The sequence below is a fragment of the Pelecanus crispus genome, chromosome 7 (genome assembly GCF_030463565.1).
Source record: "Pelecanus crispus isolate bPelCri1 chromosome 7, bPelCri1.pri, whole genome shotgun sequence".
NCBI lineage: Eukaryota > Metazoa > Chordata > Aves > Pelecaniformes > Pelecanidae > Pelecanus > Pelecanus crispus.
The window spans coordinates 40,766,879-40,780,683 of NC_134649.1; the positions used below are offsets into that span (position 1 = coordinate 40,766,879).

The window sequence follows — 13,805 nt, forward strand, 5'->3', positions numbered from 1 at the left end:
TGCGGGGCCGGAGGTGAGAGGGGAGCGGGCGGCTCCCGGTCCCGGGTCCCCGCCACCCCGCGGGCGGCCGGGCCGGGCGGCGGGAGGGAGCGGGACCGGGGCTCGGCTGCGCTCCCGTCCCGCGGCCGCGGGGCGCCCGCCCGGCCCCCGCGCCCGGCCCCGCCGGTGCCCCGGGGCTGCCCCGGGCTCGGCATGGTGTGCCCGGCCTCCCTGCTGCGCCCCCGGCACGACTCTGCCCCGGGCCCGTGCCCCCGGCACGGTGTGCCCGGCTGCGGGGCGGCTGCTGCCCGCCGGGGCTGAGCCCCTGGCCGCCGCCGGGACTTCCCGGCCCCGGGCACCGCGGGCGGCCGGGTTCCTCTTCCCCCTCTCCCCCGCGCCGCGCTCGGTGGGGCTGGTGGCAGCTGGTGGCAGGGGACCGGGGGCTCGGGGGGGTGCCCCGGGGCTGGGGACCCACGTCCCCCACCCCGTGCCACCCACCCGGGGCCAGCCAGAGCCCCGACACCACGGGGGGCGACCAGGAAGCTCCCCGGCGTCGGCGACGGGACCTTTCCCGCCGCCGTGCTGTGCCGTGCCGGGAGGCGTCAGGAATCCCCGGCACCCCGCGGGCGGGCACCCTCGGTCAACGGCAGGGTCCCGGGGTCCCCCTTGGCGAGCGCCGCGTGAGCACCGCGTGGAGCCCATGGGGTTCCCCACATGGTTTCGCTTCCCCCCACGGCGGGTGCCAAGGCCTCCTCGCCGGGGGCCGGAGGGCTGGAGGCGCTGGCCGCAGCGGGGGCCGTGCCGTGTGGCCGCCGGGCGCAGGTGCCGGGGCGGGTGCCCTCCCTCGGGGACGGCTCGGGTTTCCGGTCCCCACCGGGGGCTGCTGGGCTGGCACCAGATGCTCCGGCCCCACCGGGGCTTTGTTCGGAGCCGTTTCCTTTTGGCTCGGCCACGCCGCCCTCCCCTTGGCACCCGGCCCGGGGCGCGGGGGGAGCCCGCGGCACAACCCCAGCCTCTGCCGGCACCCCCAGCTACAACCGGCCCGGCTGCGGCTCCCACGCAGCTCCTCTGCCCCAGTCCCTGGCGGTAAGTTGCCCTCTCCCCCTCTTGGCCCGCCGGCCGCCCCAGGGTCCGGGTGGCGTGGCGGTGGCCCCCGTACCCGTCCTTCCATGGCGCCGGCGCGGGCAACGGAATCCCAAAAGCAGCTGTCCCCGCTGCGCCCAGCTGCCCTGGGGTTTCGTTACCCGCGCTCCCGCCCCCGCCTCGCCCCACGCGCCCCCCACTCCGCTGCCCGCCGCCACCCCACGCCGGGCCAGGCCCTGGACAAGGGCCGCTCGCCCCACTCCAACCCTGCCGTGGGGCTGGGGCAGCGTGTGGGGGCCACACTGGGAGAGGGGGGTGCCGGGATGGGGGCTCTCTGGCGGTCTCGTGCCTGCGATGGCTAAAAATAGCAACTTGCTTCCTGGGGACTAACAGCCGGGGCAAGCAAGCCAAGTGGCAGCCCCGGCTGCTGGCCACAGCCTGGATGTGGCCACCTGCGCCGCGCTGGCACAGGTCACGAGATGCTGCGCGAGCTTCCTGCCACTGCCGGCCCGCGCCAGGCTCTCCCTGGCCCCCCGCAGCACCCTGGTGCCGGCAGGGGCGAGCGGTGCCCGGGCAGGATCCGTCCCCCGGAGAGAGACGGCTTTGGAATGACACGATCACTCCCGCTGAGCGGGCAGCCAGAGAGCCATCGGGGATGTCGTGTCTGTCCAAAGCTCTTTCGGCGCCTCCGAGAGCCCCCCTCCCCGGGCCGCCGCACTGCCAGGCCTCACAGGGCTGCCTGCAGGGACCCCCGGCACTCTGGGGATGGGGACGGATCCAGCCTGGACCCCACCCCGAGCGGCGACACAAGGTCCGAGTGTGCTCCCAGCCCGTGCCGGTGCGTCCCCCCTGGCCGGCCGGGCTGGGGTCCCGGGTGGCTCCTGCCCTGCGGACAGTCAGCAGTTGGTCTGGTGTGAGCAGCGATTCTCAGATCACCTCTTGGCTGTGGGTGGTGCAGGGAGCACCCCACCGCGGCACGGCCCCGCGCTGCCGGGGGGGGACACAGCCACCCCCCCAGCTGGGGGACATGTCCCCACTCCTGCCCTGGGGCTGTGGGTTTGCACTGGCTGCAGGCTGCAGCCCCAGGGTTTCAGAGCTGCCCATGGAGCCCCAAAAACGAGTCGTTGCATTCCCAGCAAAGCCGTCGCCCTGGCCCCCCCGCGCAAACAAGCCCCAGAGGAACCGGTTTGGGCCCTGCGGGCAGAGCACCCCCCCCCCCCCCCCCCGACTCCCCCGGCCTTGTGGGGAGGGCAGGAAGGGAAGGGCAGGGAGGGAGGTCCCCAGCTCCCCGGGGAAACGTGCTCTCTGCTGCTGCGGGGTGGTTTGGTGCTTCCTGGATACCCGCTCCCCAGCAAGCAGGCCCAGTGGCAGGGGACTGCGGGCACACCGGGCCCTTGCCCCTGTCCCCAGATGGGAGCTGGTTTTGACTGCAGCCCTGGAGGGGAGCACTAGCCCCTGCTGCCTGCCTGCCTGCACTGTTCAGGGAGCCAGGCAGTGGCACAGGCCCTCCCCTCTTTCAAAGCCGTGCTTGAGACGCCACCACTGTGGAGGAGCTCAGCTCTGCAGATTTAATCAAGACCGCGATGGCGCGATCTAATCATTTCCACCTCCTTCCTCCTGGGGGTGGTGAGCGGGACACTTTGCTAATGTGCTGGGTGGGAGGGCAGCTCCTTGCACCCATCCTTCCCACTGAGGCCAGCGGAGCAGCCAGAGCTGGGGCAGTGAGCAGGCTCAGAGCAGGGCACGCATGGCGTGCAGCCACAGCTGCTCATTGCCCTTTGCTGCGCAGAGTCCAGCTGCAGTGGCAAACTGCACCTTGCAAGTGCTGATGCTGCTCCTCAACCGTCTTGTCGCAGCCCCAGCCAAGCCCTGGGGGCCTTGTGGGTGGTGACGCTGAACTGGCAAGCCTGGGTCTGACGCCAGTCGCTCTTTGCCCGCAGCCAGGGTCTGCCTTACACCCTCCAGTCCATCCCAAACCACCTGCCTGCCACTGCCCAGGGCTGCCAAACCTGCTCACAGGGCCCCTTCTGTTCTGCAACCCCCAGCAGCCTGGGGACAGCCTGTGCCTTGCAGCCAGGCCGCACCATGCCGGCAGCTCGGCTGCAGCCACTGCTGCAGGCAGCCCGTTTCCTCCACAGTGGCGGTAGCCACCTGGGCCTGTCTAACCGTGGCACAGCCTCTGGTGCTCCTGCTTCCCTTCGGTTGCCGGTGGTTTCGGTTTTGGGCCCCCCAGCACCTTGGGGGCAGGCAGGAGCAGCCCTGAGGGGGCTGAGGAGCGGTGCCCCAGGCTCTCCGGGCTGGAGCAGCCCCTCATCCCCAACCCAGGGGTGCGGGGGCGGGGCCCAGCAGCCTGCGCTCGGCCCTGCTGGTGATCGCCCCCGTGGCCCCCCCTCAGGGTGCACCTCCCCTCCCTTATGCACCAGTGGCCCTGCTGCGGCCAGGCCCTGGTGGGGTGAGACTGTGCCGGGGCCTGTGAGGGGCTGGGCCCCGCCCAGAGACCTTTGCGGAGGGTGGCGGTGCCTCGGCACACACCCCCGCCGGCCCCGGCCTTTCCCCCCGGCCCGCCGAGCCCCACCGCGCTGCCCAGGCGCTGAACACTCCGACCCGCCGCTCCCATCATGGCGGCCCCGCGCTGCCCGCCACGCACATCATGGCGGCCCCGCGCCCGTTACTCTCAAGATGGCCGTCCCGGCCCGCCCGCGCCCAAGATGGCCGCCCGGGAGCGCCGCGCGCCGCGCCCAACATGGCGACCGCCCACAGCCTGCGAACGCCGGGGAGGGCGAGCAGGCCGCGACGTCACTTCCGGTCTGCAGCCGCGGAAGCGGCGGCCGGGCTCCCATGGAGACGGACGAGGGCCGGCCGGCGGTGGCGGCGACGCTGCGGGCGCTGAACGAGGCGCTGGGGCGGTCCGCCGCGCTCTGGGTGAAGGAGAGCGGCGCCCGCAACCTGCGGCACCGGGACTTCCTGGCGCCGCGGGCTGCGCTGAGCGCCGCCTTCCCCGGGGGGCAGGTAGGCCGCGGCGGCGCGGGTAGGCCGCGGCGGCGGGCGGGGCCAGCACGGAGGGGGCGTGGCCTGCGCCGGGCCACGTGCAGGCAGGGGACAGACTCCTCGCCTTCTCGCCCGGCAGGTGCCCGATGACGTCGTGGCGGCCGTGACGTCACTGGGAGGGCCGGGGGTGCTGGCGGTGCGGGGCTGCCAGGAGACACCGGCGGGGCTGGCGGTGCAGCTGCGGCGGCCCGAGGCCTTCCGGCGCCTGCTGGGGCCCCCGCCAGGCCCGGCTGCCACGGCGGGGCCGCAGGCGGGTTGGGCCGTGCTGCACTGCCCGGCCCTGCGCGGCCCCGCCGCCCTGCGGCCCCGCCACCTCCGCCCGCTCCTGCTGGCCGACCACCTGGCCCAGCTGCTGCGCGCCCAGGGGTGAGTGCCTCGCCGCCACCCTGCCGCCCCGCTGCCCGGCCCCGCGCTGCCAGCGCCCGCCTCTCCCTTTCTCGCAGGGTCAGCATCCGCCTGGTCCCTGCCCTCACCGAGGAGGGGAGCCGGCAGGTCCTGCGGCAGCTCCGTGTCGACTGGCCCTCCAGCTCCAGTGACTCGGCCCTCCCGGATGCTGTCTCGGCCTTGAAGCGAGTGCTGGGCCGGTCCCCCTGTGCTGTAGCCTGTGAGCAGGGGCTGGGCACAGCCACGCTGCCTGAGGATGTCATCTGTAAAGTGCACTTGAAGAGCTTCGTGGAGCAGCAGGGCTTGGTGGGCTACGACCCCAACCTGGATGTCCTTCTCGGTGAGCCTCACGTGTACAGCAGCTCTAGTGTGACAGCAGGGGGGCGAATGGCTGCAAAGAGGCCTGTTCCTTTTTTCCCCCAATTGTTTTATAGAAAACAAGAGGGTTTTAGATCCAAATTGCCTTCTCCTCTTATTCTCCTTCAGTCTGGTTTGAGCCAGAAACACAGGCAGCCTGGGGCAGACCCAATGGTGCAGGATGGCGGGGGGGTGGCGAACCCTCGTGTTCCGCTCTGAGCATCCTTCCTTCTTTCAGTGACGGAGGGGAAGCTGCGGTCCCTGGCTGAGCTGCAGCAAGCCGTTCTGCAGTGCATGGTGAGTAACACTGCGGTGCTGCCTGCCTCTCGCTTTTCAGACGTCATTCCTTTCTGTCACGTGACATCATTTGAGCTCCCTGCTGTGCTCTGCTGCAGGCTGGAGGCCAGGGGAGCTGCTGCAGCATTGTGCATGTGGTGAGCTGCGAGGAGGAATTCCAGCAGCAGCAGCTGGATCTGCTCTGGAGGATTTTGGATCCAGGAGCACACACAGCATTGCAGGTGAGGAACCTCTGACCCTCCTCACTGTGGCCCCCCAGCATCCTTATGCTCAGCCAGCCTCCTTCAATCCCTGCAACAAAGGTGGAGGCCCAGCCTTGCCCCTTGCGAGGCTTCCCTTTCCCTTGGCAGCCCCTCCACGCTCTTGCCCAGGCAGTGGAGCAGCCTCTCTGCCCTTGGGATTTCAGTGCTAAAGAAGGAAGGACACAAGATCGTGGGGATACAGCTGGAACAGGGCTGGTTTTAGCCCGGTTCTCCTGCACTGCATTTTTGTGGAGCTTCTGCATCTTTGACCCCTGCCCCAGCCTCTCCTCTCTCTTTCAGAAACACCTTGTCTGTGGGCCAGTGAAGGTGACAAACCCCTCATCGCCCATCGGGGCAGACCAGTACTTCCAGTAAGTTGGTGTGTAGCAAGGCGCCTGCTGCACTGCTCGCCTGCCAAGGCTCCCTGTGCTCTGCCCGGCCCTGTGGGCACCCAGACAGCCATACTGCAGTGCTGAGCAAGCTGGTGGCACACAGACAGTTCTGTACAGTCCCTCCATTCTGCTTTTCCACGGCCTCAGGGCTGTTTCGAGAGGACTGGAGGTGCAGAGCGGTGGCCACAGTGCCCTCCCCAGTCCCAGTGGCCTCCTCCAGCAGTGCTACTTCTGGCCCTCTCTCAGTGCTGCTGGGAGGAAAAGCAGCGGCAGGAGCTGGGTGCTGCAGCGGTGCAGGGTGGTATCTCCCTGCCTTCACACAGTAGCAGATAGCCCTGGTGCAGGGGCAGCCCTTTCTCAGCCAAAAGGCAGAGCTTGTGCCCGGTGCAGTGGCTTCCTCGCACCCTCTCCAGGCAGCGGCACAAGGGGCTAGCCGCTGTGTGGCTGCCCCTGCCCGGCTCCTGGAGGTTTTGTATGGCTTTTGCTTGGCTGGGTCGCTGCTGCAGCTGGGATGCCCCGAGCAGCCCAAAGGCTGGGGGAGCCCTGGGGCACCCTCTGAGGCCAGCTCAGGCCGGGGTGGTGGCTGTGAGTGTCTGTGTTCCTCCAGGCTCCGAAAGCGCCAGATGTGTGAAGCCTCTGTGATGAAGTACGGGGAGCTTGCGCAAGGTGAGGGTTTGCTTTGCGGCTCTATACGGATGCTGCTCTGTCCCTGTCTCCGTTGCTCCCATGAGTCTCCCCCCCTCACCTCTGTGTCTGCAGTCAGTGGGGGCTTTCCCCTGCATGGTGCTGCCTCTGCCCTCTGCGATGGAGCCAGGTGCTGACCTTGCTTGGGGGAAGGCCTCTAAACTGCCATGCGGGCAGCAGCACAGAGGAGCAGCACCTGCAGATGTGGGCCAGGACTGGGGAAGCGTGGTGGTCCCCAGCTTCCACCGGAGCACCCTGGCCCCTGGGGGGGGGTCCTGCCTGGGCACTGGGGGTGACGTTACACAGGAGTGGAGCGAGCTGTGTGTGACACCACCTGTGTTCTCTGCAGATGAGGCCTGGACTGAGGTGATTGATACCCTCACAGTGGCTGCCATCAGGTTTGAGATGCTGAGCACTGCTCACCGGAGTCAGGTAGGACAGCGGTTTGCGCAGAGCCAGGGCAGGCAAGCTGTGGCAATAGTGGAGCGGCTCTGTGCCGAGCAGCCTGGACTGCGACTTCTTCCTGCCCTCAGCTCACACTGGACCTGGAGGACAGCAGCATCTCCACGAAGGGAACCAAGAGCGGCGCCTTCGTGATGTACAACTGTGCCCGGCTGGCCACGCTCTTTGACACCTACCAGCGGGCTGTGGAGCGGGGTGAGCACCAGCCCCGTGACCCTCCTTTAACAGCTGCTCCTGGGCTGTTCCTCACGCCTGGAGCCACAGGGGCTTCTCTGGGCACAATAACAGTCTCCCACCTCCTTTCCAGGCACATACCCGCCTCTGCCACCAGCGTCAGAACTGAACTTCTCCTGCCTCCGGGAAGAGGTGAGTGCTGAGATGGGGAATGTGGGGACCTGCACACCCTCAGCTCCAGTGATGGATGCTGCTGGCCAAGGAGGCTCTGGCCCTCTCCGACACATGTGATCCTTTCACAGGGCGAATGGCTCCTGCTCTTCAACTATCTCCTGCCCTTCCCTGAAGTCCTGCAGCAGGCAGCACAGCTGCCCACACCCACCAAGGGGATCCGGATCACAGCCAACACAGAGACAGTAAGTGCCACGTGCCGTAGCACCCATGGGTGCTGCTCCAAGAGTCCCAGCCCAGGGCAAGGCTATGCCGGCAGGGTGCTGCCCACCAGTGAGCGAGCAGGGGTGGTGTGGAGGGATGAGACTGCAACGCCCCTGGGGCTGCTCCTACTGTGCTTGGGGTGGGGAAGGGCCCAAGACCAGCCAGACCCCACCGTGCCAGCAGAAGCTCTTGTCTTGCAGGTGTGCAAGTTCCTGATCCAGCTCAGCATGGATTTCAGCTCCTACTACAACCGGGTCCACGTCCTGGGGGTGAGTTGGATGTCCTGACTTGCAGCCCTGCAGTCCTTCCTGGGGCTGGCCTGCAGTTGCAGGGCAGCTGTGCGGGGAATGGGCTCAAGGGTGCCAGCAACGTGTTGCAGCCCTGCAGCAGCCCCTCAAGGATGTGTACACAGGGTGTAGAGGCAGCAGTGCCTCTAGGGCCAGCCCGTCGAGAGGCAGTATGGCCACCAGCCCCAAGTCACTGCCTTTCTCCCCACAGGAGCCATTCCCTCACCTCTTCGACCAGATGTTTGCCCGCCTCCAGCTGCTGGGAGCAGTGAGGGATGTGTTCCACAGCGCACTGGCGACTCTGCACCTCCCTCCTCTCAGCCAGATCTGAGCCACCACTGAAGAGCCGTGCCACTGTGTGACAGGCACCAGGACAACGTGCCACGGAGGGGAAGGACAGGGCACGTCCTCCCTGGCAGGGCAAGCGGGCTGCCCAACAGTCAGGCAGGGAGCCAGGGCACACCTCAGCCCCATGCAGGTGCTTCCCCTCCCGCTGCCACATTTTGAGTGTTTGGCTACGTGCACCCCGTGGCTGTGCCCAGCATGAGAGATGGGTGCGCCTGCCACGTCCGCACCAGCAGAAAGGCGGATGCCTGTGGCATCCTGTGAGCTGGGCTGGGGAGTGTTCGGGGAGGTAGAACCGGGGACCAGGGCACCACAAAGCCAGGCACCAACCTCGCTTTCCTCAAAGCCATTTATTGAAGGTTGCTCCGTGCTGGCAGGGAGCTCCTGAGGCTCAAAGCTCCTGAATACACTTGTTGCTGGACAAATGCTGTGTGTGTCTGACCCCCAACAGAGCACCTTGCCCCACATGGGGCTGGGGCCATGCACAGCTGTTTGTCCTGGCCTGTGCTCCGATTGTGCTGGGTCCTGCTGCCGCGCAGGAACAACCCAGGCAGCTTGAGGCAGCGTGAAGGGCTGCTCTGGGGCAGGGGTGACCAGGCCCAGGCTGGCACAGCATGCGTGGGCTGCTGTCCCTCGCCCTGCAGGGTGCTGCTGTGGAGGATCAGCGTCCCCACTCATTTCAGCACAGTCCCCAGCACTGCAGGGTCGGGGCTGTCGCACGCTGCAGCCTGCCACGTGCCGCACCAGCGCCTGACCTGTCTTGGCCTCCTGCTGCCCTCAAGCTCTCGGGGCTGGGCATGGCGCTCAGCACCCTCCCGAGCAGGTTCCTCTCTGCGAGCAGTGCTGGAAAGCCAGGACATAGGTCCCTCACACCTCGGGGAGGAGGAGCGTCTCCTGGGCAGGGTGGGTGGACAACCCCACTCCTCCTTTACTGCCTGGGGAGCCGCAGGCTTGTCCAGGAGGGGTCACATCTGCCTCCTCCCCTGAGACCACCAGCCTTGAGCACCCCAGATGTGGCTGTGCTATCCCCAAAGGAGCCAAGCATGCCCGTCCCCTCAAGAGGGGACACATCAGCACGCAGGCTGGGACAGGGGCTGCGGTGATGGGCAGAGCACAAGTGCAGGGTGCTCTCCCCAGGCAGGTGGGGAGCAGGATGTGCCACACGCCTGCCCCATTACTAGGGAGCCTCCAGGGGAGGAGGCTTGGCAGGGGCCACGCCATGCAGCATCTCCAGGCCCTGCCCGCAGAGCACGCAGTAGTACCGCAGCTCCCCGCCGGCCTCTGCCACCTCCCAGCAGTCCAGCTCGGCCAGGTCGGGCACATGGAAGAAGGTGGTGCTGAGCGCGTCCAGCATGCCCAGGCCCCGGCGCCACAGCGTCAGGCGCTGGTCCACCGAGGCAGAGAGCAGCAGGTCTGGCCGCAGCACCCGGATCCCCGTCACGTGGGCGGCGTGGGCGCAGGGCCTGGACACCCGCTCCAGGACACGCAGGCAGGTCCCTGCCGTGGCCTCGCCCCCGCCCAGGGCCACCTCCAGCAGGCAAACGTGGATGGAGCCGTCGTCGCTGCCGCTGGCCACCAGGTACCGTCCCTCTGGCGTCTCGCGGACATGGAGGCTGTTCACGCCGCAGCTGTGGGCCATGATGGTGAGCAGCGGGGAGCCCAGGGCTGGGAAAACAGGCTCGGTCAGGAGAGTGACGCTCACCTTGGCCGGAGGGAGCAGAGGAGCCAGCAGCGTGGCCTCCCTCAAGAGCCACCGGCAGCTGCACCCACCCAGGGGCTGCATCTCTCCCTCCGCTCGGTGCAGGGCGTCCCTTGCATCTGCGATGGGGCTGGTGATGTCCCAGAAGGCGACGCTGCCGTCAGTGGCTGCGCTGCACAGGAGGTGCCTCCTAGAAGGGAGGTGTTGGGGGAGCCTCTGGCCGCAGCCCTGCAACAGGCAGCCCTGAGGGTCCCCGCCGAGATCCGGGGAAGCAGCAGAACAGCCCCTGCGGACCGATTTCTCCTTTCCCTCCATCTGCTGAGCTGCTGGCTGCCGTCCCCACAAGGATGAACGCTTCTCCCCAGAGCCCCGGTGGTCACAGCACAGCATTTGGGGCTCACCTCTCCTCTCCTGCCCGCATGTGCAGGAACGCCTCCACCTTCAGCACGCAGCGCTGGTGGTGAAACGACTCCGCCACCAGCACCAGCTCCCGGGCAGCCTCCAGCAGCCCGAAGACCCTGCGTTGAAGCAGAGAGCAGTTGGCTGCAGAAGAAGGGGGGCTCCCAGCACCTCTGCGCCCACTTCCCACCGTGTGCCATCCTGCTCCCGGCTCGGGGCTGGCCACGTCCACAGCAGCGGCCTCCCCCACGGAGATGGCTCTGCTCCCGTCCCCCGTTGCCAGCCTCAGCTCTGTTCTCCCTGCCAAGCCCCGCAACAGCTGCTCACCGGACCGATCCATCGCTGCAGGCAGCAGCCAGGAACTTCCAGGGTGTCGGCAGCTGCTCGGAGCTGGTCCCGGGCACGACTGAGAGGGACATGTACCTGTGGCAAACATGTGACACTCACCCACACCTCGGTGAAACCTGCGGCCCTGGGGAGGGGGGTGGCCCAGCAGAGCAGCCCGAGCCCAGCACGGAACACAGCTCTGAACACTCAGAGGAGGCAGGAGGAAAGACTGAGCCTTTCCCTAATCCCAAAAGCCCTTCTAAGCACAGCTGCTGGGCACAGAACATCAGGGATGTGTGCCTAAAGCCAAGTCGGCTCCTTCTGCCTCAGCTGAGCCCACAGCCACGCAGAGCAGGTATCCCAGCGGAGGCCAGTGCAGTTTCCAGAGCTCTCCTGGACTGTGGTCACTGCTAACCCTGCGCCGGATGGTCCCTGAGCATCACCTCGTCTCCGGATCCATCTTGACGAGCTTGTGCCTGTTCTTCTTCCGCTCCCAGTGCTTGTCCAGCCGGTGGGAGGCCACGTGGATGACCTGGCAGGCCACAGTGCTCTCGGAGGCTGGGTCCCCAGCACACAGCAACCGGTAGCACTCGATCTGTGCCCGGCCGCCTGCAGAGAAGATCAGGGCAGACAAGCCCTCGTCACCGAAGCCCTCATCACCAGGTCCTGTGGGGCCGGCCAGTGCCAGCGCCCTCACGCTGGAGATGTGGTCGCTGAGCCGGGCGAGGGGCATGGCTGCCCGGCAGCGCTCGCTGAGCGCCAGGATGCAGGCCGTGGTGTCCTCGCTGCCGGTGATGAAGACATTGATGGCGGCACGGCCGGGCACCTCCACCGCCCCCAGGCGCCGCACGCAGGCGATCTCCCGCCCGTGCACGGACGCCAGGAGCACCTGCTGCTCGCAGGGCTTGGCCTCGCGGCGGTATAGCATTACGTCCCCGCACTTGACAAAGGCGAAGGTCTCAGCCAAAGGGCTGCTGCAGTAGCTCCAGGAGCGGTGCCCCCCGCCGCAGGGGATGCAGTGGAGGTTCTCGCTGGTCCTGCTGCTCCACACCACAAAGTTGTCAGCGTGAAAGCCCAGCACGAGCAGGTCCCCATCCGGGGCGAAGCGCAGCTCCTCGATCCACTGCAGCCCTTTACAGGGCCTGTACTTCCGCAGGACCTCCAGCTGCTGACCCTGCAGGCGGAGCTGGCGGTAGCAGCCGTCCCGACCGGTGCTGTAAATGTAGCCCCCGTGGCAGGTTACCGAGGTAACCCCCGTCTTCCCATGGAGCCCGAAGAGCATGGACAGCGGGGCCTCAAGGAGAAGAGCCCCTTTGTGTGACAAGCAAGAGAGCTCTGACTCGCCACCAGAGTCCTCGCCGATCAGGTTGGTGCCACCATCAGCGATGCCGGTGCTTTCCGCAGCCTGCTCCGGGGAGCTGCTGCAAGGGAAGAGGAGGAGGGAGCCCCGGCGGTCCCCGCAGAGCAGGAGCCCTCCCTGGGGCAGGAAGGTGGCGCAGGTGTGCCAGCGCTGCTTGCAGGGGGGGCAGCAGGTAGCGTCCCATGAGCCGCACCCAGGGCACCTGTCCGGGGCGGTGGGCGACGTCCAGCCAGAGCATCTCCCCGTCGGGCCCGGAGGCCAGGAGGGCGGCGGCGGTGGGGGGCTGCCCGGGGCAGGGGGCCCAGCCCAGCCCGCGCACGGCCCCCTCGAACAGCCTCAGCCGGGCGGCGGCCCCGGGGCGGCCCAGAGCGAAGAGGAGGAGGTGTCCGTCGCCGCCGGCCAGGGCGCAGAGCACCTCGGCCCCGCCGGGCAGCGGGGCGGCCGCCAGCAGCCCGCGGGGCCCGGCGGCGGCGGCGGGCAGCACCGGCACCCAGCGCCCCGCCGCCGCCTCGTACGCCGCCAGCCCGCCCGCCTCGCCCAGCGCCAGCACCTGCCGCGGCCCCGCCAGCAGCACGGTCCGCGGCCGCCCCGGGGCCCCCAGCGCCGCCGGGGCCGCGTCCGGATCCCCCCGCCGGGGCCGCCAGAACCGGACGCCGCCGTCGTCGCCGCCCGTGGCGAGGCAGCCGCCGGCGGGGCGCAGGGCCAGGGCGCGCAGGGCCCCGCGGTGCCCCCGCCGCGCCCGCCGCACGCCGCCGCCGCCGGTCCACTCCAGGCAGGCGCTGTCCTCCCCGGCGCTGACCGGGCACGGCCCCCGCAGCGCCACGGCGGCCACCCGCGCCCCGTGGCCGTAGCACACCAGCAGGCAGGAGCCCTCCCCGTCCCCGTCCCCGTCCCCGCCGCCCAGCTCGCCCACGGCCCAGAGCCGCACGCTGCGATCCTCGGAGGCGGAGGCGAGCAGCCCCCGCGGCGGCGCGTAGCAGAGCGCCAGCACCGCGCCCCGGTGCCCCAGCAGCCGCCGCCGCGGGGTCGCCGCCGCCGCCGCCCGCCACACCACCACGGCCCCCGCCGCCGTGCCGGCCGCCAGCGCCAGCCGCGCCCAGCCCGTCCCCGCCAGCGCGGCGCAGCGCAGCGCCCCGGCCCCGCCGCAGCTCGCCCGCCGCAGCCAGCGCCCGCCGCCCCGCCACTCGTAGAGCGCCACGGCCCCGCCGCCCAGCGCCAGCGCCAGCCGCCCGCCCGCCGCCCACCGCGCCTCCCACACCCGCGCCCCCAGCTCCCGCGCCGCCCCGCCGCCGCACGCCGCCAGCCGCGGCCCGCCGCCCGGCCCGCCGCGCCGCACCGCCAGCACCGCCAGCCAGCGCCCGCCGAAGGCCGCCACCCGCACCACCGGCCCGCCGCCGCCGGCGGGGCCAGGCTCGGCCCGCAGTCCCTGCACGCTGGCCTCACGCAGCACAGTCCGCCGGCCCGCCGCCGCCACCGGCCCGCCGCCGCTCAGCCGGAACGCCGCCACCTCCGGGCCCGTGCCTGCGAGACCACCGCGTCAGCCGCCGCCGCCACCGGCCCCGACCCCGGCCCCCGCCCCGGTGGCGGCCGCGACCCCCGCGCTCACCCGCCAGCAGCACGTCCCCCGCGAACTCCAGCGCCGTCACCGGCGCCACCAGCGCCGCCGACTCCATCTTGGCGCCCCCACCGCCCACACCGCTCCGCTCCGCTCGCCGCTCATTGGCCCGGCCCCGCGCGCTCCCGCCCCGCCCGCCGCTCATTGGCCCAGCCCCGCGCGCCCCCGCCCCGCCCGCCGCTCATTGGCCCGGCCCCGCGCCGCCCCGCCCACAGAGCACGCGGAAGCGGTGCCCG

General features: G+C 69.8%; 2 protein-coding genes across 2 annotated transcripts; one reads left to right on the forward strand and one right to left on the reverse strand.

The window, feature by feature from the left end:
* Positions 1–3,790: 3,790 nt before the first annotated feature.
* Positions 3,791–8,365, forward strand: DALRD3 (DALR anticodon binding domain containing 3). The gene is given in 14 exon segments (XM_075714172.1): positions 3,791–3,874; positions 3,877–4,071; positions 4,190–4,476; positions 4,554–4,834; positions 5,090–5,148; positions 5,247–5,369; positions 5,691–5,761; positions 6,390–6,448; positions 6,816–6,898; positions 7,000–7,123; positions 7,236–7,294; positions 7,405–7,518; positions 7,738–7,806; positions 8,036–8,365. Coding segments are annotated over 14 exon segments (1,713 nt in total). The 5' UTR covers positions 3,791–3,805; the 3' UTR covers positions 8,156–8,365.
* Positions 8,366–9,346: 981 nt separating this feature from the next.
* Positions 9,347–13,639, reverse strand: WDR6 (WD repeat domain 6). The gene is given in 7 exon segments (XM_075714474.1): positions 9,347–9,834; positions 9,940–10,058; positions 10,270–10,386; positions 10,595–10,690; positions 11,038–12,119; positions 12,121–13,475; positions 13,561–13,639. Coding segments are annotated over 7 exon segments (3,324 nt in total). The 5' UTR covers positions 13,628–13,639.
* Positions 13,640–13,805: the final 166 nt, after the last annotated feature.